Source organism: Vanessa tameamea, chromosome 21 (assembly GCF_037043105.1).
Source record: "Vanessa tameamea isolate UH-Manoa-2023 chromosome 21, ilVanTame1 primary haplotype, whole genome shotgun sequence".
Classification (NCBI taxonomy): Eukaryota; Metazoa; Arthropoda; class Insecta; order Lepidoptera; family Nymphalidae; genus Vanessa; species Vanessa tameamea.
This window is the reverse complement of record NC_087329.1, coordinates 9,096,056-9,121,238: the sequence shown is the minus strand read 5'-3', so window position 1 is coordinate 9,121,238 and position 25,183 is coordinate 9,096,056. Positions and strand designations below refer to the sequence as shown.

At 34.1% G+C, this 25,183-nt stretch overlaps 3 protein-coding genes across 3 annotated transcripts; 1 reads left to right on the top strand and 2 right to left on the bottom strand.

Annotated features, from left to right (window-relative positions):
* Positions 1-291: 291 nt before the first annotated feature.
* LOC113395504 (uncharacterized) lies at positions 292-9,482 on the bottom strand. The gene is made up of 11 exons (XM_064218368.1): positions 9,234-9,482; positions 8,941-9,075; positions 8,195-8,264; positions 7,853-8,025; positions 7,150-7,320; positions 5,160-5,302; positions 4,188-4,315; positions 2,503-2,857; positions 1,542-1,710; positions 611-1,063; positions 292-437 (listed from the first exon to the last, which is right to left on the bottom strand). Exons 1-11 carry the CDS (start codon positions 9,349-9,351, stop codon positions 292-294), a joined length of 2,061 nt encoding a protein of 686 aa, XP_064074438.1. The 5' UTR covers positions 9,352-9,482.
* A 1,945-nt stretch (positions 9,483-11,427) lies between these two features.
* LOC113395467 (egalitarian protein homolog) lies at positions 11,428-15,777 on the bottom strand. The gene has a single exon (XM_026633046.2). The coding sequence runs from the start codon at positions 15,658-15,660 to the stop codon at positions 13,096-13,098; it is 2,565 nt and encodes an 854-aa protein (XP_026488831.1). The 5' UTR covers positions 15,661-15,777; the 3' UTR covers positions 11,428-13,095.
* Positions 15,778-16,315: 538 nt separating this feature from the next.
* LOC113395593 (vacuolar protein sorting-associated protein 29) lies at positions 16,316-19,908 on the top strand. Its single transcript, XM_026633217.2, has 4 exons — positions 16,316-16,555; positions 16,771-16,962; positions 17,429-17,664; positions 18,441-19,908. Exons 1-4 carry the CDS (start codon positions 16,553-16,555, stop codon positions 18,556-18,558), a joined length of 549 nt encoding a protein of 182 aa, XP_026489002.1. The 5' UTR covers positions 16,316-16,552; the 3' UTR covers positions 18,559-19,908.
* The last annotated feature ends 5,275 nt before the right edge of the window (positions 19,909-25,183 follow it).

Below are 25,183 nucleotides of genomic sequence, written 5' to 3'. Positions count from 1 at the left end.
ATTATTTTGGGAATATCCGTCAAGAAATTCAGTAGTTCCTCTTTCACCAATGTATCATCTTTTAACTCAAAGACGCGTTCCACGTAATTCATTAATTTTTAACAATTAATAAAGTAATCTAATTTGTATTGTTTTTTTGCCGTCTGTATTGTTAGTCCTTGACGCACACTTGTGACGTGAAGATATATTGTAAGTACTGCTCACTCGTACTCGCACGCCGATAATAATTGAACGTGGAGTGGAGCGCTTTCGTGAATGATACGATAATTAAATATTTTGAAAGAAACAAACCTACTCGTCCGGCATCTTAACCGGCAGCCCTCTGGCCACCATACTGCTGGCGATCATTATGAAGTTGGTGGCGCCTCGGGCGCGACACATCGCACGGAGCATGTCCCTCTCGGGCGGCACGGGGTCCCTCTGCTCCACGTTCAGGTCTGGAATCGAACCGCTACGAGTCAGATCACATCGGGCGCCTTCCATTCAATGAATAAAAAAAAATGGGGTGTTTTCTTTTTAAAAATTTTCAAAAGTATGGGGAAGTATTAGGCTCCGATGAAGATTTGATAAATGTATAATCCGGGGTCCCGTCGAGCGGGTCGCGCCTCACCCAGCACGCCGCGGCTCCAGTCGGCCTTGCCCACGCGGCGCCAGGCCAGCGGCGCGTCGGACGGCACGGCGAGCGCCAGCAGCGCGCTGACGGCCTTGTCCACCTCCAGGTCGGTGACCTCCCACAGCATGCCCAGCACGAGCGGGCAGGCGGCCACGTGCAGGTGGTGGTGCGCGGCGGCGGCGGGCGCGCGGGCGGGCGGCCGCGCCAGGCGCACGGAGCCGCAGCCCGCCAGCAGCACGGCGGCGCGCGAGCCGCCCCCCGCGCCGCCCGCGCCCACCGCGCCCCCCGCGCCGCCGTCGCCGTGGCCGCAGTACAGGAACACGTCGGCGGCCCGCAGCTCGCGCAGCAGGCGCTCGGGCGGCGGCGCGTGGCCCACGTGGCCGCCCCACGTCGGGCACCAGTAGCGCACGAACGAGCTCATGCGCAGCTCCATTCGCTCCAGGTTCTTCTCTGAAATCACGAGACATATTTGTGTTACATTTTTACTCGATCACTCCTGACGCATTTATCGATAGGCGACGTTGTCCAGTAGTACTCTTCCATTCATCATCGCCAGTATACCACACCGGTGTACATCACCACCATAGCCTGACCTTTCCTGTCGGTGTCATCATATTTTATTCAATCATTCTCTCGGCTCACCCTTACACATTACCCAGTATTCCTCTTTCAACATGTGTGTTTAGTAACTCCGCATTAAAAATCCATTACAATTTCCTTTTCCTTTCTGTCACTAGTGCTACTTTCAATTTTTCACAAGTGTACTCATGTCAATGCTTTCAAAAAGAATTATAAGAACCACAAAATATTATAAATTATTTTTTCAAACAAACTATTAAAAATAAATGATAATATTGCGTTCTGCAATTGTACACAACAGACAAAAATAGAAAAAATATATATTGTCTATTATAATTTTCCTACTTACCAGGATTTATTACGTATCTTCCAACATCAGCCTTTGCCATGAAATAACCATCGACAATGCTATCTTCGTGGATCTTATACAGCATGTACAGGAAGTGGATGTTTTCTATACGCGATACAGGTTGCTGGTTGATTATTGGCAGTGTCTCCCACGGAAATGTATCAAGCATCTGTAATTTAAATTATTTACTTTAATTTTATGGTACGCCTATTTTTTTCTCGAATACATTGCGAGTGTAGAAGACATCAAATATCATATTATATTTCAATGGCAGAAGGTGTCAAGACAAACAAACTTAAGATTTAACTTAGATTTTTAAATCACATACGATTTGCTAATAGCTCGGCTATATTATGCACTACAAACAATTCCTGATTACACATAGCTACATTTATAATACATCAATATTCAAATTAACTGCTTATATTCAATTCAATTTTATTTCAATTCATTTTTATTATACTGACATTCAACAGACAACAATTATACTGACATTCAAGATGCCATTTTTCACAAATAAATAGCATAGATTATTTTAGATCTCGAATGTTATGTAATTTAAGTTCTTTATGTAGCTTAAGTCTGCCTGCCATCAACTATCTATCAGCACTTTCTAGTGCTGTGCCTCAATTGTTTTCTACATATGTTTATATTATTAAAATACAAATATATGTCGGCGCATCGTGGAGCTAGCTCATCTTTTAAATTACGAGGAAACAAGATTTGACAGTCGTTCTGGTGATGCGTCGTATCGATGGTTGGCGGGAATGTTGAAAGCCGCCATTATTGTGGTCAACGGCAAGCGCTACCACGTCTGCGACGAATCGTCTTTGTTCCTCATAATTTTTATATTGTGCAATTGTAATTTCTTACGAAAATAATAAACAAATGGCTTATCCTAATAGAGATGGAGATTTATCTTTATATATATAACTTTGTATACATACTTATATTTACTTACTTCGTCAACAATTAGTATGACCGGGTTTCGTTTCGCCTTCTTTAAGTCGTCCCATTCATCTCTTATCTTCAATGCAACTTGAGAGAACGCTTTTATACCATCGACGAGCGTAAACTTATGAACTTTCTCGAAACATTTTGACAAGCATTTTAAACACAATTCGTTTAAAAACTTGAATTCATTATTGCAATTTTCACAATCACTTGTATTTAAAGATGTCCTCACGTCATCAGTGTTGCCGTGTTCGGTAAGAATTTTCCTTATACAAGATTTAATTTGTTGGGATGACAACACGGAACTGTGCTCAAGCAGGTTGTATAGGAGAACTTTTTGTTTTTTCGTTAGTTTGAAGAACCTGTAATAATTTTTTTTAAATTGTATGACTTTATTTTCATATAAATGACGGATTTCATAGTTAAGAATGTAAAGAAGTGCGCCAGTTTGCCAAGTAAAATTGTTTTACATACAATTACATTACATTAGCAGCCTGTAAATTTCCCACAGCTGGGCTAAGGCCTCCTCTCCCTTTGAGGAGAAGGTTAGGAGTATATTCGACCACGCTGCTCCAATGCGGGTTGGTGGAATACACATGTGGCAGAATTTCGTTGAAATTAGACACATGCAGGTTTCCTCACGATGTTTTCCTTCACCGCCGAGCACGAGATAAATTATAAACACAAATTAAGCACACGAATACCAGTGGTACCTGCCTGGGTTTGAACCCAAAATCATCGGTTAAGATGGACGCGTACTAACCAAAAAAAATTGTAAATTTGTTTAATGTGAAAATTATGACCGTTGTTTTAGTATTAAAATAAAATATGCAATTTTTATTCTCAATTCTTGCCGCAGCTTTCTTTTTGTCGTTATATTTATATTACAGTTCCGAGTGCGACTTCAAACCAACATTACTACTAATTTATTCATTCATTGTGTTATTTGCATTTTAGATGGTTCTAGTTTTGTTTTATCTAAGTGCGATTTAATTTAAAGTATTAAGACTCTAAGCTGAAGTGAAGACATGAAATAACTGTAGTTATTATTATGTTTCTAAATCACTTTCTACAATAAGAACATCCTAAATATTAAATTTTAATTAAGAAATTAATATAATATCATTATACACGCAGATATATTTTACGTATACTTTATACAAATGGGTCACCTGATGGTCACTGCCTATTGGTACTTTAAGAAACATTAATCATTAGGAACTAAGATGTTATGACCCTCGTACCTGTAGTTACACTGGCTCAAACACTAAATTAAACCGGTACAGAACTTAGTAGTTTCTACCATATATGATGTGTGGGTGGTACCTAGAGATTGCTTAATGCCTTACAACCAATGCTAAGTTATTTTTGATAAAACTATAACATGGGACACACGAGCGTTTTTCATTGATATGTATTCGAAATAGAATAACGTATAGACAGACATATTTATCTTTCTATTATCCCATTTATTTGGGGTAGAGATGACCAAGAATCTTGCCTTACGTCAAACAGTTTTGTACATATATATTTATTGGTGTGCTGACACCTCATCGCCGTATCAAAATGATCAATACCCTAAGCCGACTCTAACGAGCTCCATGACGTAGTGTAGCTCTATATTAATCTGCAGGCAATCAGAATAAGATTGTATTTCGCATTAAAAGGGTAACAAAGTCAAACAAAACTCACCCCCAGTCAGCAATAGCCGTGTCAACTAGATTAATGAGTCTATCTCTTATTTTAGTATCTATTAACTTCCCGGTGAGTAAACTGGACCAGCCTCCGAGCCATTCCTTGTACATCACGTTGATCACGCTCTGGAAATGTAATGTTTCATCTATTTATATATAAACCTTATATATGTATGAGACTAATCATCAATCGTCGTGACGAGACGTCAAATCGTCAATAGATTAATAGCCTAACCTTTTTACTTACTTTGCCCCACACACAGGGGGGAGGGGCTGTGCTTAGCAGTAAAGGTAATCGTAAGGAAACCTGCATGTGTATTTCAAAGAAATTCTGCTAAATGTCTATCCACCAGCATTGGGGCAACGTGACGGAATAAACTCTGCCTTCTCAAGGGGAAAGGAGACGGTAACCCGCAGGTAGCGGTAGGTAGCAGTACGACATATACAGGCTGTTATTACTGCTACTACTTAATAAAAAGAGAATTTACATGTACCAGAAATTAACCTTATAAATGCAACTCCCTATTTTCTTTCACCACCGAGAACGGGACGAGTTGTAAACAAAACAGTTATAAAAAGAAGTATGTTCACATAAAATTTGTTCAGACTTAAAATAATAATTTTCAGTATCGATCAACGTTTTCAGCTTTAGACATCACCGGGTGAGCGAGTTAGTGAATGAGTAAGCACATAAATATAAGTGTGTGCAATATTTCGTCACGAATGAATAAATTTGATACACACATAATGATGACTGAAGGGTTGAAAGATCACCTGGTGAAGCACCAGTGCATTTACAAATCCTAAATTTGTGTTCGGTGGTGATGGAATGAATTAGAGCATGTTCCAACCCCCAAGAGAAATGCAACTTCCACGATTGAGACACTTACAGACTGTTACTACTTTAAATATACAGTTTATGTAGTATTATTAATATTGCAAGATTATCATAAAAACATTTATATACTACCTTCATCCTCAAATCAATATCTTCACGTCGGCTCCAATAGTTTTGCACCAAGCGCTTGTTGTTCAAGAACTGTGCATTATCTATGGTCTTGTAATTTTCATCGAGGATTGAGTACAACTCTTCAAAGAGTGGTTTTTCCTCACCTACAAATATAAAAAAACGTTTTAAAATACAACAGGACTTGATATTTTTAAATACATGTAATCTTATATATGTTTAAATTCACGCTTGTCGTGTTAATAGTCTAATTCGGATGACTAAAAGCGGGCGAAACTTCCCAAGAGCAACTCATATACTAAAACCTACTCTGATGACGACCTCCGTGGTCGAGTAGTGTGTACACCGGTTTTCATAGGTACGCCACTCCGAGGTCCCGGGTTCGATTCCCGACCGAGTCGATGTAGAAAAAATTCAATAATTTTCTACGTTGTCTTGGGTCTGGGTGTTTGTGGTACCGTGGTTACTTCTGATTTGCCATAACACAAGTGCTTTAGCTACTTACATTGGGATCAGTGTAATGTATAACTTCAATCAAAAGTTTTTTATTTAAAGAAAATATCATTGTATATATGTACATAACTTCTTCTTCATATTAATAAAAATTACAATGGTGAAAGTTTCACCAAAATTAATTTTAGCTTTTATTAACTATTGTATATGAGTACTTTCTGCTTTGTAACTTTTTTATTCCAATGCACTGTATTTGGTTTTTTTTTTATTTCTTATAGTAAAACGGACTTGCAAATGGGCCACGTCACGGTAAGTTATGCTGACATACATTGGCACTGTATGAAATATTAAAGGATCAAATACGTCATCTATTATGTCATGGGTACCCTTGGGAACTAAGATGCATTCTCCCTTTTACACTGACTGTCTTAGGTACACTGACTGACTTAGGTATTGCGACTTGACAGTAAAATATATAATGTGTGAGAAGTACCTATTCAGAAAGACTTGCACAAAGCGTTCCGCCTCACTATTAATGCAGGTTACGGCATATGTTAAAAATGACATTTAAAAATACCACACACACTTTGTCCTGAACTTTTAACTATCATAATATCAAAGTTTCATATCAATCAGATTAGTGGTTATACATAAGCCTAAAAATAAGCATTTGTGTATATAGCCTCTTCCAATCAAAGAACGAACATAAACAAGCCTTTGATTTACGTATTCCACGCAATTTGCTAATAACTCTGCTATATTATACACTACAAACAGTTCTTGATGAATGTATCCTTATTTATAATACAATACTGTTACATTTAACTACTTAAATCAAATTGATTAATTTTACTTCCAAAGTACTACCTTAAAAGTAAAATGAGAATGTCATCGAAGTACCTATACTAAGGTATTAGTAAACATTCAGAATGCGTTATTTTCTCAAATCCCTAATGAATACGATCGATTGTTGAGATGGACCCCTACCAGTCATATAGAATCAATTTAATATCAAATTGTTTATTTGCCTTTATTCTAGACCCTAGACTGTCATATACCCGTGTGAAATTTATAGAACATCAACCCCCTTTTACTCACTTAGGGGTGGTTTCATAAAATCCGTTTCTTAGCAGATGTCTACAACCTATAAGGTAACTATTTACTAAATTTCAAGTTTGTATGAGTTATATATATATATATAATATATATATATATTATATATATATATATATATATAAATAGATTCGAGCCATCTTATGCAAAAGAACCACAAACAAGCAATGTTTTTTATAAGACCCTCTGTGGAGCCCCACCTCTATCTCAAACTTGACCATTATCACAAAGACACCCACCCAACCAACTCGGCATCCCTTGCATACGATGCAAGGTGAAGACCGGCTAGATGGGATAGACTCTGTATCTAAATTTACCTCTGTGATATTGGGTTGTCTGAACTAGATGGTTTAGTTGCAATGAATTTGCCCACATTTTGTACAAAACATTAATTTTTTACTAATTATTAATAAAGTATTCATTGTACCTTTAGTCACATTTGCCGGTATTTCAATCGTCAATGGTCCAATATCTTGATCCAAATAGTCATTGGTTAATACAGTAAGATATAAACAATCTATTTCCGTCCTGTAATCGACAAATGGTTTCAAGTTTTCATTTGGATTATACGGGGCTGTCAATTGGATTATTGTCCATTCTGTAATAAAATCAGTATTTTGCTTAATTCTGTTGCCTGGTGGTACAACTCATCAGGATAGAAATACTGTACAGGTGGTGGGCTTACAGATAACATAAGTCATTTTGGATTTGTTTTGTATAAGTAATATTAAATTAATAATGTTACAAAAAAATTAATTGTGTTTAACACATATGATTTAGATTTTAGTGAACTGTTAAGTTTTCGTCTGATAATAAATATATCAATTAAATAAATTCTCATAGTCAGCTCTTGGGCCAGCTATGGCTTGAGATAAATAACAGTGATCAAATAATATAATAATAAAATATAAACTATACTAATACTATAAATTCAAAAGTAACTCTGTGTGTCTGTCTGTTGCTCATTCACTGAACTTTTTTCGCTGCCAAACCACATACCCAAGTTTGATGGAATTTGGAATGAAGCAAGCTTTAACTCCAAATAAAGATAAAGTTTATTATATGGCTAACAGTTAATGCCTGCAATTTGAGTAGTAGTTTATAATAGTGTAAACAGATAAAGTTCTTACCTTTAGGCAGTTCTCTCAATATCTTAAAAAAGTTATCAATATTGTTCTCTGAGCCAAATCTCATATACTTCTTATAGAGTGGTAAATCATCATCATATTCATATTGGTTTAATATTTCATTTGTTTCAGTATCATTTGAAAACAACTGTAATAATTCCTCCTCGTCTTTTGACCTTAAAATAATAATACACTAAACATTTGAACACTATTCATTAGAAATAATAGAATAATAAGAAATAATGGTTTCATTTCTTTTATTAGATCAGATTAAAATGAAATTTTAAATTTAAGCTCAAAATAATAGTACCTTTCACAGTTCAGAAGAAAAAAAGTAATACTTACATTACAGGATTAGCATCTATGATATCTTGAATGGGTTTTATGTAGGCTGTGATTTTATTTAGTTTGTTATCTAAAAAAAAACAGGAGGTACTTTAATGATTTCAAGAATCAGTTAACAAATGATACATAAAACACATTACTTTAAGTGTCAATGATTAGTTGGACAATAACTAACACAAGTCTAAAATGCTGGAGTGACATAAACAATTACTTTAACTTGTGACATTTCTTTGATGTTATAGTTAGGCAGAGAAACAAACGGGCCACCTGGTTATAAGTGGTCACCATAAACATTGGTGCTGTAAGAAATATTGACCATTTCTTACATTGTCAATGCACCACCAACCTTGGGAACTATGTTATCTACCTTTTACCTGTAGTTATATTGGCTGTTAGTTCACTCGTCAAACTATAACACAACAATACCGAGTGGCAATAGAATATGACGTTTTCGACAACAATATATTTATTATTATTGTACATGAAATCAATAATTGTACAAAATGATACATATAAAAAAAACACAAATCCCGCTGAGTTTCGTTCGCCGGTTCTTCTCAGGTCCGAGGTATTAATTTCCGAAGTGGTGGTAGATTTTTGACTATCAATAAGCAAGTTTAACACTTCTATATTGAATAAAGATATTTGACTTTGAATTTGATGAGTGAATGGTACCCGGGCAGTTTGCACAAAATCCTACCACCAAGTACAATGTAGTATTTATTATATTATTGTCGTATATATACCTGAGTTACGTAGTTGTTCATCTCTGTAAACAGCAAGCGTCCGTAATGTAGGTGATGCAGATTCGCTAAAATAAAAGGCACACTGTCTCTCTTGACCATCAGCTAGATATTCAACTCCCATCAGTTTCCTTCCACCTACAAATGAAACCCTTTATTTTAGAAAGTACATAGAACTTATTATCACTCATAAATATCTTTAAAAAGCTATATATTTATACTGAGTAGTATTATATAGTCGAAAATGAAATTAAAAATAAATTTTGATTTGATCAAAGCAACTACATCATACTTACTTTCATAATTTGGCCCGCTAGGAGTGCTTGGTATATCCTTTACATACTTATTGAGGATGTTTTTATAAACAGGCTTAGTATACTCAATCTCATTAGTAAAGACATCAAAATCCTCCATTTGAACTTAGTATATTCAGAAAACTATTAAATAGTAAATACATACGATACAGTTATTATTTTCATGAATTCAAATTTTTGACATCTAGAATTCATAACGAGCATTACAAAATAGAAGATTATAGCCTTTATTCCTATATACATAAAGTTCAAAAAATATAATTTATTTTAAATTTAAATGTCATATTTATCTTTTTTTTTAATTCTGCTTGGTAATGGCAAAAGTATCACTCCATACTACATCATCGTCAGTTTTATTTATCCTTTCGAAATACCTAAATTAATTTACAATCACTATATACAATTATGATCATTAAATTATTAGCATATTCACTATTTTAGGGAAAACTAATTTTGACCATTTTGACAGAAGAATATTAATATTACTTGCTAGTAATTCAGGGGTAAAAACCGATTTAATCAAATCACAAGCACAACCTTATATAATATTATAGTTATATAAGACCGCTATACAGATTTATTGAAAAAAGTAAGAATATTTATTCATTAATAATCAGACGAATATCCTTAAATTTAAGTTATATAAAATCGTAATTGTTTCCCACTTTAATGTCAGTGAACGAAAAATAGGTAGATATTTGAAGTGCTATTAATAAAAACCACAGTAAAAGCAAAGCGCATAAGTTCAATTGACGGTCCGCTAATGAATGACAAAGAAAATTAATATTGAAATTCCATTTGCATTATGCAATCCGCATACTAATAAAATGTACTCTAATGCTTATTGACTTTCACATTCTTAGTTCTCTGATTTTGTAGACTAGATTAATTTTAAATACTATAACAATAATAAGTATCCCACTTTATTTAGTAAGTACTTTCAATCGTACAATTTTAACTAGTTTGGCCATGCCCTGTAGTATTGCGTGTTTGTCAAATACTTTTACCTTTGCCAAGTACTAAATTTAAATCACATGTTAAAAAATCATTGACTAATAATTATTACTCCATAAATCATATAATATAAGAAAAAAAGTATGTAATTAGTATTTGTGGATTTCCATGCCGCATACTGTATAAATAATGATTTAATTGGAGTTTAGTTTCTTCAGGTAGAATTTACATCCCGAAACCGTAATTGCTTTAAATTTTGTAAAATGACTGAGAGCCTACTTGAATAAAATATTTTTAATTTTTTTCACGATTGTTATTATTTTTCAATTTTAAGACAGAAACTGTATTTAGAAAAAAGTAGGTTAAAAAACACTAAGCTGCCGAAAATATGTTTTCTTAAACTGTTTTTTAAGTTAAAACAGTAAAAAATACGATATAAAATAAACGATAAACAATAACTAGATATTTTTTATTTACTACATTGTGTTGTGAAACATTGCAATATGTGTAGATGTTAACTATTTAATCTTAAGTTACTGACACCGACAGCACTACCCGCTTTTGTTTTAAGACTACCTTTAAGTGCTCAACCACATATGACTAAGTTATTACCCACCTAACATCGGTAGCGCATATAATAGTTTATGGAAGTGATATCTCAAATTATTCAATATTCCATGTTCAAAGATAAGAAAATATTCGAACACCAACTTAGTCCTTATGATATCAAAATATTTGACCATGAGAATTGGTATATTTATTTCATATTTTTGTAGACTAACTTATCGCGTTAAGTTTACGAGTATCACTATTACGGTATTAAACGTAAGCCCTTATAATATTATAATCGGATTGAAGCCTGTCTGACTGTGCTATTAGAGAAAGCCATACTCTGTTACGTAATCAATAAACGGCGATGAACCTTATTTATATTCACAAACGAACACATACTGAATTAATTATGATCAATGTATTAGTTTAATGTATATTATTATAGTAAGGTGCACAAACAAATACCTTATTCTGATAATAGTGAATTTCAGTCAAAGAACTGTTAAAATAGCTTCAAACATGTTTTTGAACTTTTTTTCAGAATGGCATTGTAATAAAAAATATTTAAGGAGGCCTTTTAATTTTTTAAACAAATTAAACATACTGTTAATAATAAAACAGTAAGGTATACATTAATATTATATTTTATTCTTATCAATAAAAAACAATATATTTTAAAACTTTTATTTATAATAAACATAAACAATGTGCAAATTAATAAACAGCTAATTTGCTACATTTTAGTAACCGACAAACTTGGTTTTCACAATTGAAAAGTGTAACTTCTCGGTTTCAGTTAGTTAAATAATAATTACAAACGTTCTGCTTACGTTGACTAAAAATGCTCCTTACAAGTTTAAAAATTATTAGTGGCACTGAAAAAAAAAAGTAGTCTTGCAAAATACAAAATGTATGCAAAAACTTTCAAAATTGTGCAATATTATAGGCACAAAACAATAAAAAAATTATAAATTTGCTAAAATGGACGCCAGATTTTTTTTTGATTATTGTTTAGGCTTTAATAATTTAAAAAGTATATTTTTGTATTTGCATACAAAATATATGAAAATAAAATTTGGATATAGGAAATACTGATGAGTAATACATAAAATGCTAACCATGCTAATAAATATAGGCAACTAGTAAATCAAGCGTATTATAACATATCACTTAAGTTTTAACGTATTAATTATGTATATAACACAGAAATAAACTATTCGAAAGAATTCAACATGCTTAGAAACACCTACTATTCAATGTAGCTAACTTACACTGATTTTATATTTGTAGATGTCACTTGTAGATGTGACACTTTTTAATATTTTTGTAAAAATCCTAAATGACATCGATCTAACGAGAATTTTTATAAATAAATATCATCTAAAGAATGTGTACATATTTTCCTAAATACGTATAAAAGCTACACGTCCACGTTATTAGTATTTTTTAAAGGCATCCGTCGGATATGACTCGAAGGCACAAAATTATTTAAAAAAAACACAATAGTCCTTTCGCTATTGTACAAAACATTAAACAGTAGTTAATTTATTTAACTCGTTATACCTACAATAAGTTATTTTCCAAGCACCGCCTCGTAATATTAAATCTCTTTCAACACTAACCTATGTAATAATGATTAAATACTAGAGTAAATCTAAACAATATTCCGTTAAATATTTGAACAATAAAACTTTTATTGTATAACTATTATTGCCATTTTCGATATAGTTTTAGTAGCAAGAGCTACAATACAGTGTGATATATATAAAAGATACAATTCACTCTATCTTTTTGAAATGTACTCGATCATTCTGATTTAAAAACAAAGATTACCGAATGCTAAACAACATATCATTGTTATCTTATTTACAATGCAAAATAGATCGAGAAAAAATCAAGGCCATAAATCTATCACATTAAGTTCGGATTGCTTCGGCAATAGCCAAATAAATAACTATAAAATAAGTGATTGAACAGCAGATACTGACAATTCCAGGTGAAGGAATTAAGTAGCCGTATATATTATGCGAATAACCGTTGCATTAGTTCTAGTGTACACGCTCGTCTCCGCTCAAATGAGCATACGGCGTAGGCGTTTATGATACATTCGCTAATGCATGTCCTCACTACATAATTAATTCAATCTTGAACAAATACACCGCTATCGGACACTTGGTAAACTAGACCATAAACCCACTTTTAAGATTCTACGCTTCTAAACACTTTTAAAACTTAAAAACTAAGTAAAAAATTTAATTGATCACATATGGGAGTAGTTACGAAATTAAACTGTGGCACTCAGATAAATGGAAGTATCATTTTCGTTGTCTGAGCGTCATCAAGACATATTGTTGATACCTACCCTCTTGCTAAAAGGAGATGCATCGAGAGTCCTCTCGTTAAGTTTGTCCTCCTCTCTGAAATGAATCCTCGTAATCACGATGTCCCCTGTGCTCAATGTTTGCGAGCCCACCTCAGATTTCTTTGTTTCGTTGAGATCATTGCATTTGATTTCATCTGCAGAATTATGGCATTTGCAACAACAGTTTTTTCTATCTGTATCTCCAATATTCAATATTTGACTTAAGTTTGACCAATCTTTGTTTTTAAGTAGAGGCAGTGTCTGTTCCATTGTTTGTGAAAATTTATCCTCTAGCTCTCCACTCAAAGGTGCCACGGCCGAGAGGATTGCTTCCAAGCGATTAATTTTTTCAACTTTGTCCATATTTGTGTCTGATAAAATTTCATCCATCATTTGCATAGATTCCGTGAGACTGGGAGGCTGCGTTGAGTGTGGTGAAGATATGGAATCTGAAGGGTTCGATTCTAAGCTAGCCATCTCATTTTCTTTTTCATCTTCATCAGAATCACTGTCCTTGTCTTGGCCCATTGCTTCAAGTTTTTCTAGTTTTTTCGAGATTTTATGACAGCCTTTAAGTTTTTCCTTTTCTTCTTCAGTCAGTTCTAAATATCTTAGTAATCTTATTTCTCGATTACTTAACACAATATTTTTCGTTGTTTCAGCTAATTTTTGTTTTAGCTCACCAACTTCTGTATTGATTTTTCTTTGACGTTTTCTCAATTTAACTTCCGTTGGTTGAATGTGCATAAAGACTTGTTCATTTGATAGTTCTTCGAAAAGCTGTTGATTGTCAGGTTTAATATTACTTGACATGTAAGCATAAATTGCTGGGTTCACTAAAGAAAGTACATCAGATGCAGCATAAATAATCATATCTTTAGTTAAAGGCCTCCGGGCCCAATAACGTTGGTCTCTTCGGTATACATTTTTTAATTGTTCCTTCATTGGATTCATTGGAGCATTATACAATTCACAAAGTGCATTGAGACTTAAATTCTTAACTTTGTACACAGGAACATTTTGCTGTTGCAATTGCAATACTGCATGAGCTGCCTGTGTATCAAACACATTTTTTAAAGTGATCTCAAACTGATTATGTAAATTGACTGAATCGTTACGACAATCATGAATAATTTTGACAACAAATTCACTTTCTAATAAATCCTTTATTTTGCCTTCCACCACCATACCGGGGCAGGCCATAATGTCGAGAATATAAACTTCTCCATTCATAGTTGCAATCTGACATAAAGTCAGAACACCTTTTAAGCCCAAATTAATACCTTCGCAATCAAAAGACACTATACTTTTTGTGGTACGCTTAACATTCATAATACTGTCAACTAATGTTGCACATTCTCGTACATTTGCAATGACTGTTGCACTTTGTAAGACCTTCTGCCTCCAAGCTTCGCCCATCATATTATTCCTAATACTCATTAAACCATTCGTTTCCTCGGAAGCACGAGCATTTAAATGGTTGTTTACTCTATCTCTTACCATATTTTCTGCTAAATTCTTTATGACAATCGAGTTGATCCTCTGCTTAAGTGTTTGATTTGCAATGTTTGCTTGAGGACCACGGGGAGATTCAATTGGGCTGAGTATCCTATTTGCAGGACTTTTTGTGCCATCTGATGGTGTTGGACTAACTGATATTGGTGGTACAGGAGAAACTGGTTTCTCTTCGACCACTGGCTTTGGTGGATCAGTCTTAACTTTAGGTTTTGCATTTAGATACATTACAGGTATTTTTGGCTTGCTAATTAATGTGACAAGGTTGGATTGTACGTGAAAGCTATCTGAAAATATTTTCAAGAAAGCACTCAAGTCAGCTGGTGTTTTAAACATTTGATACCAATATTCTTGAGGGAAGCGTGACACAATAAGGTGAAAGAGTTGGTCCACCATAACTGGACCTTTGGCCTCTATACACTGTGCAACATAATCTAATAATTGTTGAGCAGTATCTGTATTTATATTAGCCACGGGCAAATTGTGAAACTGCTCTGAATTGCCATGTGCATTATCTCGCCTATGATTATCACTGACTAGAACAACATTATCATCGGTGATCTGAAAGGTGTCCGGGTGCTTCATGAGGAACTCCTTGAACTCCTTTATCCGCTGTCCAGAGATGTGACGCACTTGCGGGGAGGCTTGACTGCGGTGCCCCAGGAGACTTTTTATCGGCACTTCGGTCCCCTCACCGTACTGGATCATCTTACTGGCGAAATACTCTTTCGCCTCTTCAATGTAATCATTGTTGGAGGACGCGCCAGCGCCGCTAGTGTGCCTTTGAAACGTGTTGATATCAACATAGTCCCCGTCTATGTTGAACAACGCCGGGTATTGAGCCAGGAACTTCTTCAGGCCCGACTGTGACCCGCCAGCAATCTGACGCATCTCCTTGGTGAAACCCTTGGCACCAAACTGACAGGAAAGATCGTGCAACGTTCTCGGCTCGCCTTTATCGAGCAGGCGCTCCACGAAAAACAACAGAGTGAGGTTTCTAGCGAGCTCATATTCCATTGATTCCATTTCCTAGCAGTTGGTGCCAATGTGGTGTCTTACACTAAAATTTTTATACGTATATGTGTCACCCACAACACCATGAAATTCTTCAATTCAGATGCAAGCAGAGATAATAGAGAAATGTGACGTGCTATGAGGTGTTGCAAGTTAAATTATCTTAGTTTACATATCTACGGAAAACTAAACTAGGTAGGTACTCAGGTTTTTAAAGTGTTATTGGTAAAATGAGTAGTAAAGTGGTATTGACCACCTAAGCCAAGTTATTAAAATATTTTTAGATATTTTATATTGAATTGGCATAGTAATAAAGATAAATACGTGATATGTAGGTAATATGTTATCTATATAAAATGTCGAAAACTAAAGACAAGCTTACAACAAGCTAAGGTCGACATTGTTACATTTATTTATTTCACTACTATAAATAACTTTTTAATATAATACCTTATTTGTATTTTGCCTAGAAACATCACAGTTGTCTTCTAAAAATAATATTATTAATGGTATATAAAATTAAGAATTAAGCTTAAATATTTACAATATTTCGCGGAATAAATTCCGTCTTTTAAAATTTTTATATTTATAACAAATAACATGCAATTCGCATTAATTATATACTAAGTTAAAGATTTAGAGGTAAAATACTTGAGTGTATGCAACTCTAGATATTGACTGTCACTTGTCAGTGTTGTTGAAAATAATTATTGTTACTAATTTATTCCTTCTATCGGTGTAACTTTAGTCCATTAAATATACATTTGTTGGTTTTAAGTGGGAGTAAACCTCTAATTAATGCATAGAAATACACACAAATTTCTTAAAAATATTCGTATTACTTACTATAAAAGTTTTCTATATTCGTATTTACTAAAAAAAAGTACCAGAAATCATTGATATAATGGTAATATCAATCAATTAGTAAATGTTATCAATTTTAGTTTAAAACTAAATGTATTCGTTTAATTTTTAATAATCGATAATACAAGAAATAACTATTTTATTAATGAAAAATGGCGTAAACAAGCTTGCCTCCAAGAAATTAAATGGGAAATAATTTATGTGTACATTTTATAAATGTTTAAGATTTACCTTAATAAAACTATTTTACATTTCCAGCTGGTCTTGGTTCTTGGTGATCTCCATATTCCACACCGTTGTAGCAGCTTACCACCTAAGTTCAAAAAGCTGCTGCTTCCAGGAAGGATTCAACACATACTTTGTACGGGTAACCTCTGTACAAAAGAGTCCTATGACTACTTGAAGACATTAGCTAGCGATGTCCATGTCGTTAGGGGAGATTTTGACGAGGTTTGTGTGGCATATGCATTTCTGATACTTGATGTATATCATAGTATCATAATTTTTTTATTTCAAATGATGATGAGCCACCTTATGATAAGTGATCCCCATCACCCATATACATTGACACTGCTAGAAATATTTATCATTCCATACATTGTTAGTGTGCCATCAACCTTGGGAACTAGATGTTATGTTCCTTGTGCCTGTAGTTTTATTGTCTTACACTCCTTTCAAGCTAAAATACAACCATACTAATTATTGTTGTTTGGTGTTAGAATAAATGCTGAGTGGGAGGTACCACCCACTCTACTAGGTAGCTATGTAGGCTCTCTCAGCTAGGTACGTTGATTGTCTAGGTACACAAACACATACACTCACATAGCTTTACCAGCCAGTAATTCGAACAGATACATAATACATAATATATAATATATGCACAATTCTTAATTTGCTATATTTTTATTATTTACAGAACTCCACATATCCTGAGCAAAAAGTGATAACTGTTGGACAGTTCCGCATTGGACTGATCCATGGTCACCAGGTTGTTCCATGGGGTGATGAAGAGTCTCTGGCATTAGTGCAAAGACAATTGGATGTGGATATACTTATATCTGGTCACACTCATCGGTTTGAAGCATATGAACATGAGAATAAATTTTACATTAACCCTGGTTCCGCAACTGGTGCTTATAGCCCTTTGTATAGGTAAAGCAGATTTTTTTAACTATTCTAACTTAAAATAAATAATGACTCTTTATGTAGACAGACATTTATATTGCATATGAATACAATACATAGATAAAACAATGTTACTACTGTCAATATCTGTCAATGTCAATGGTAATAAATATATGCAGATATACAGAAATAAAAAAAAATACAATTAATGATAAGATACATAAAACCCACGGACAACAGTCTGTGAAGATAAAAAATTATATATTAAAAAAAAACAACTTAAAAGAAATAAAACCTCATTGTCTCGGTTTGTATCACACATTTGTGTCTATAAATAATTACTTATATATATATATATTATTTCTGTTCATGTGTAAAAAGTCTAGATAGCTGTAGAGTTAAATTATGTAGGTACTAAGCACATTTTAAAAGTCTTATTTAGGATGTGATCAGGGGAATGCGGATGCATTTGGGGGCCCCTCAAGACTGGAGACCCGAGGCGAGCCGCCTCTTCCGCTCCCCTGTTAGCCCGCCACTGCCCCACATACATATAAAAGTTTTCATAATGGTATAAGTGTCGATCTTATGCCACAACTGCACAAAGAGACATTTCATATAAAAAAATTATAATAAAATCTTCGGCATTGATTGTATCATGTAAAAAATAAAATTAGTACATACAATTAAATTATTGTTACTTACATTAATGCAATTAATTATTGTTTATTTTCTGAACTAATTCAATATTAAAAAAATGATTTATTATTTAATATTCAAACAATAATAAAAGTATTGTTTCACAGGAACGCAACACCGTCATTCGTGTTAATGGACATCCAGAGTTCCACAGTCGTCACATATGTATACAAATTGCTTGGTGATGAAGTTAAAGTTGAACGAATTGAATATAAGAAAGCATAGTTTAAAAAAAAAAACATTTTATATTTAGTAAGTCAGTAAGTATTTTATCAAATGTGTTTACTTTGTATTGTATAAAGAATTATAATGTATGGTTCATTTTATTTCAAGTTGAGAAAAACCAAAATTTTATAAAAACCTTTCTATTCAATGTATACTTGGTAGAGATCTGTGTCAGCATGTCATTGTGGTACACCACCCACTCATCACATATTTTACCAAACAGCAATACTTAGTATGATTGTGTGTTCAGCCATCAGTAACATAACATCTTAGTTACCAAGGTTGGTGGCGCATTGGCGATGTAAGGAAAAGCTAATATTTCGCCTGTGGCACCAATGTTTATGGTAGTGACCATTTACCATCAGGTGGCTGATATGCCTGTTCCCTACTCAGTGAAAAAGTTTAGTGTGTCTACTATACAGAATTAATCAAAAATAACATATTTTAATATGTTTTTTAAAATGTAATTATTATTTTACAGTTTTAATAACATATTGTAAATTTCGTCCGTTGACCTCTATTCTCATCGAAAAACAGCCAACTGTGCAGGATATATTTTACTGGACCACACTCTGACATCCGTTGGGAGGGCAATCTGATTCAGAATCAGAGCACTGTCACTTTCTGTTCTCTGGGTTGATAAATTGATATAACAAATTCTTTGTTGACATGAATATTCAATTACTATTTTTTTTTTTTTAGATATAATATCATATCATACATGTGGTGTATATATAATATGTATTCTTAAATTTATAAAGGCAGTAATTTGTTGTTACATCGTTACACCCAATGCTCAAAAGGTCTTGGTCAAATTAGGTCACCAAACTACTAGAAGGCATAACCGACCCAATGCAGGTATATTGGCATTATACAAGTTATCGAGGTACCAAGTGCTGTTTTACTTGATGAGTACCCTAAAAATTGCAACTCTGCATTTTTATATTTTTGTGTAAATAATTATTGTGTATATGATGTTCGAATAATTCCAACTGATTAAGGTTTTTTTTATATTTGTTCATGATGTGTTCTAATTTCAACAAGATCTTAATTTAAAGTATCAGAGCTGATTTTAACATATATGTAATGTCATAGTATGTATGATTACATCTTCCATTATATAGTTTGATACATGTGAATTATGTGTTAAAAGTTTACATAAACTATTTGTACAACAACAACAAATTATATATTTAATATATAAACAATGACAAAATATTTCAAGATTTTTTACAATTCTAAAAACATTAGGTACCGTCAGAAAAACAAATGTTGTATGTCTCAACTAAATAACTTTTATGTTATTAAATGTGTAAACAAAGATGTAATATAATAAATAATATACTTATATCTTTTTATGTTTTATTAGTATCATAGTTACTATTGATAAATATTTATTGATTTAGTCATTTAAATAGTTGTAAATATGCGAGAATTTTCGAGTTTGATTTACTATAACTACTTGCCTTATTTAACTATATAAGTTATTACAACAGTTCTTCGGTGTACAATTTATGCTATAGAGTAATACAGATGGCTACTCTGACAGCCATTTGGCGTCCTGTCAACAATACAACTACTACAATCAAAGACAAGGAGATAAATTTATAGAAAATTTATTACTTTTTAATGATTTAACATATTCCGAACAAAGTTGAATTAGAGATTTTTTTTAATTTAATGTAATAATACCGTTTGTTTAAAAAATGTATTGAATAACCTTCACGGTAGGGAATTCGGTGGAATAAGCTTCTTAACTTTCAGAGAGGATGCCATTAGCCCAGCTGTGGGATATTTTCAGGCTGTTTCTTGTTACTTTAAATAATATACCATGATACTTTACGATGTTAATAATAAATATAATTTTTAGGTTATTTCGTAAAATGGTACGATATTAGATAAATAGAATTTTCTGAATATAATACTGTAATATTTATTATATTTTGAAAATAAAACTATGGTAGTCGTATGTGATCGCCAAGTTATCTATCTTAGTAAGGGGAATTGTAGTAAGTGTAGGAAATTACTAAGAATGACGGCTGAAAAGTAAAGCAGCTTAAAAACGGCTTACAAATTTATATTATAATTATCTATTTAAATATAAATTTATATTTAATACAATTATAAATGCCGTCAAATTTTTAACCTGCTTGAAAAAAGCACTCTCCTTTTTCCTTCTCCTTTTTAAAGCTCCTACATTATATAGACAGATTTGCAAAATTTTTTTGTTTCAAAGAGTTATTCCGATATTGTCTCTTAAACTTAGTAAAGATCTGATGATCAGTTTCGACCTATAACAGCGCAATTGTTTAATAAATGTCAGCAAATTAATCGCACTTGCGTCTATAGAACTTACATAAAAATTACATACAAACGTCGATGTCCAAAGAAGCGCTCCGAGTAACTCAACTAATACATATTAATTAAGTAATAGAAAAAAACTCTTATATATATAATAATAACCCCGTTCGGCCTCTTCCAATTCAATGACCTTCGGACTACGCAACGCGTGTCAAACATTTCAACGATTCATGCGCGAAGTTCTTAGAGGCGTCGAAAACTGTTTCTGTTTCGTTGATGACATTATTATATTCAGAAAGTGAAGGAAAACACATTCAATTATTACAATTAAGTATTGAAACGAATTGAAAAAGTCCGAGTTACATTAAAAGCCGAATAATGTAAATTTGGAAAAAAACAAAATTAATATTTTCGGTTACGAAGTCTCGGCGGAAGGAATTTATCCGAATCAAGAAACTATCGCGGCTATTCCAAATATCCTAAGCCCAAAATCATACTTGCATTATGCTTAATTTTTATCGAGACAGTCTCCGGCATTAAGCTGTATCTACTTCAACATCACGTCTACAACTACTAGCATAAATGTAAATAAAAATTACGATTAACTGGACACCGCAAGCTGATGCAGTAATTCGATCGAAAATTGCCACCAAAGAATTTTAGAAGCTACGACCCTGACGCCTTCATTTCCAAGATAGTCATTTCAGTAGCATGACCAATTCTTCTGATCATAGTCTCGGCACCGTAATACAACAAAAAGTAAATAATAAATGGAAACCTCTGGCATACTTTTCAAAAGCAATGAGTGCTACACAATGCTTTTACAGTGTATATGATCGCGTATTATTAGCAAACTATGAACCTGTAAAACACTTCCGACGACTCATCGAGCAATGCGACGTAAATTACGCATTACATTACCAAGGTACCGCCACACCACGAAAAGAAGGACAATTACATTTCATAAGTCAATTTCGTTCAAGTATTAATTAAAAACAGGGCGAAGAAAACAAAGTTGCCGACGCTCTTTCACCAATAACAACCTAACTTACGATTCACAGCCGCTAAGATGCCCCGAAGATACCAAAAAATCACGTGCGAGTTGTCTACCGAACTTATCGATCGCATATTGCTATGTTGGATTTAAAAGGCAACACGAATTATGCCATCTGAGTGTACAGACTACAAGAAAACAAACAACTACTACTTAGTAGTACAGGCCCAACATGAAGCAAGACATCGGAATATGGACTGAAGCACGTGTTAATTGTCAACGAGCAAAAATACGAGACCTTTATGACAATTTCTACTGTCGAAGCGCTTCGAACATGTACATATCGATTTAATTCGACCATTACCACTATCAAACCATTATCGATTTTGAGTCACCGATAGATCGTACGAAGTGGCCCCAAGCATTGACGGTACAAGACATTAACGCCGACAATCTGGTTAAAGCTTTTCATGAAAACTGGATCACTAGATTGGGCTGCCCTCTATACTCTATTCCAACCATAACAGGAAAAAAGCCAATTATTTTTATTACAAACAACATTTGACAGCAAAATGACGCGAAATTGTTGAATTTGATTAATCTATGATATTCACTATGGATTTGCGAAAAAATGGCGTTTTGAACATTCACAAAACTGTTATCGGAATTTTGGAAGTAAAATTGAAGTGGAAATAAGTAGTTAAGAGCAATAGAGTGGTATTACGAATAAAGATATTTTAATCATATACCTACTCTTAATACAATCATATTATATCTCTTAGCACAATATCACTGTGTTATTAGCAAATTGCATTATATACTTAAGTAAATCTAAGTCTTGTTTATCTTTTTTCCTGTTTCCATTGTAATAGGCTATACGTATATCTACGACATGCCAGTTCGATTCCGACCTTTTTAAATCATTAATGAAAAATTTGGAATAACAAGAATTCAAACCACTGCATATCATCCACAATCTAATGGCAAACTCGAGAGATGGCATCGAACTCTAAAAGCGGCGCTGATAGCGCGTGAAGTCCTGAGCCATTGGGTTTACGAACGGTGTTACGTGATGATAATTTCAATTCCGCAATAATGAACGGAACAACATTACGAATACCGCCTTATTTTTTTTGTGCGTACACAGTCAAGAATAAATGAAACAGCCGCCTAACAGAAACCACGGCTACGCTACAGCCAACGCCGTGCCAACACGCTTCTACGCACGCATATGTTTGTACGCAATGATATGGTTCGAGCACCGCTTATGTCGCCGTATGATGGGCCATATGAAAACGTAACGACAAATATTACAAAAATTATAGAAAACAGACGTTAGGTTAGATGGACTCAAACCGGCCTACATATTTAGCCCGAATCAATCATCAGAAGAGCTGCTCTGTCGTCTGGAAGAAAAATAAAGCATTCGGTACGATTTCCTTGAAGGGGGCTGATGTAGAATTTACATAACATAACTACGGCCGTCGATGTCCAAAGACGCGCTCCGAGTAAACCAAACAAATTTATGTCTGTTTGAGTTTTGCTCTTGACCCTATTGGCTTTTATAGTGTTACCGGACGTCGGGGCGCGTACTGGACGTTATGAATTTTGAGCCCTCTCGGACTCCGAGTGACGTTCGACGACCTTTGAATATGGGAGCGTTTGCGGTAGTAATACTATCGTCTTTTCGTGTAAGATTTGCATAGTACGCCTGAGTCTGTCAGGTCTAGGTGCTTGGCGATCGAATCAATCTTGAAATCTTTGTGTGGATCGATGTAAGGAACGTACCACGACGGTTTGTGAAGTTACGCAGGAAATGGTTTCGTATCATCGTAATCGATTTGTTTGGGAAGCATTACTGTGGGCAAAGACAGGGCTCGCGTAGCATTATCGCACTTCGGATTTCCACGGTATGGGTTGGTCAAAAAGTGTTATGTCTTTCGGATTGTCAAGGTTCCATTTGATGTAGGCGGGGTTGCGAGTGAAGTGTACTGCTTCTGCTAAACTTTTGTCGGCGTTTACCGCGATTCTCCATTACCTTAACCAATCGCCTGGTGCGTTGGCTGCGGATTCGAGACGTCTAGTCATAACTGCCGGTATGTCATTCGTGAACGTCCAGTATAGTATTAGGAATAGTGCGAAGGCCTGAAGGCCTCCTGCCCTGATAGAGCGTGGCGAGGACAAGGTACCTTCGACTCGGTTTCGGAAAGTACGATTCCTCAAGTAGTCTTGTACGATGAGAACGAGTCTATCTAGGTGTACTAGTAATTATAGTTTATATTTTGCTAAATCGAAGAATACTGCACCTGTGGTGGTAACTTTGTTACTGGCGTAGCCTTTCGGGATGTCTTCCATTAAGCGGTGGACCTGATTTACGCAAACTAAAAACTGCTTTAGAGTTGTTGTCATTGGTAGAAAAACCAAATATTTAATTTGCTATTCTACTTCTAAAATATTCTCAACTTCAATGTATTACTTTTAATTGGCTGAATGTTCATTTTTATCGTATTCATATTGTATTCGTTTTTATTGGTACAAATGTAAGCGTTTTCTTTGAACAAACAGATTGTAAATATGCAGTGACAGAGAAACAAATTGTAATCATCTTATTTGTTAATTCTATTCTAAGTTTATTTATATTATTATATATGTTTATCTTATACGGACACGTTCTAAAATAAATTAATGTCGATCCGACAAGCGATCAAGTGTTATTTTATTACCAAGAAGAACCACAAGTAAGCTAGGGACTAGTACCTCTACACTTCTGTTTTATTGCTATATGCTATTGTAGTCGGTTTTTTTGTCGAAAACCTTCTTCCAAATACCTAAGTATTATAATAATAAAAGATAATTACTGATTACACAGGTGGTAAACATAATTGTTAAGAATAATATTTTGTACCAGTGTTTGCGGGATGTTGGACATGCGTAAGTGACGACTGAGTCACGCAATCATCGTATAATCTAATACCAAACATTAATCTTCGTTTAGCTTCCAGTTTCGACGTATCGATATTAAAACTTTTGTAGTTCTTTGGTATCGCGTCTTATATGTAATATTCGGCTACGGCATTATTATGATGACTAGATTCAGCACACGACATTTTATAATACATAAGTTTGTGCGAAAAGACAGATGCACCCTCATTATCCGATGCGACGGATTATCTGACACGATCGGAAAGATTTAGGCTCCATGAACCAACGCTTTACATGCTCTCGACATAGCAGAGATTCTCTCTGATGTTAAGATTTCTAATTTAATTGACACAATAAAAGAACAACTCAAAAGTCTGCAAGAGCGTCTTAAGAACAACGATCACCCGC

Coding starts and splice junctions, on each gene's coding strand:
- LOC113395504 (XM_064218368.1), bottom strand. CDS start 9,351: ATGGAGGATTTTGATGTCTTTACTAATGAGATTGAGTATACTAAGCCT. Junction 8,026..8,194: donor ATAGATGCTAATCCTGTAAT/GTAAGTATTACT, acceptor TATTATTTTAAG/GTCAAAAGACGAGGAGGAAT. Junction 1,711..2,502: donor TCATACTAATTGTTGACGAA/GTAAGTAAATAT, acceptor TTTAAATTACAG/ATGCTTGATACATTTCCGTG.
- LOC113395467 (XM_026633046.2), bottom strand. CDS start 15,660: ATGGAATCAATGGAATATGAGCTCGCTAGAAACCTCACTCTGTTGTTT.
- LOC113395593 (XM_026633217.2), top strand. Junction 16,963..17,428: donor TTAGGGGAGATTTTGACGAG/GTTTGTGTGGCA, acceptor TATTATTTACAG/AACTCCACATATCCTGAGCA. Junction 17,665..18,440: donor GCTTATAGCCCTTTGTATAG/GTAAAGCAGATT, acceptor ATTGTTTCACAG/GAACGCAACACCGTCATTCG.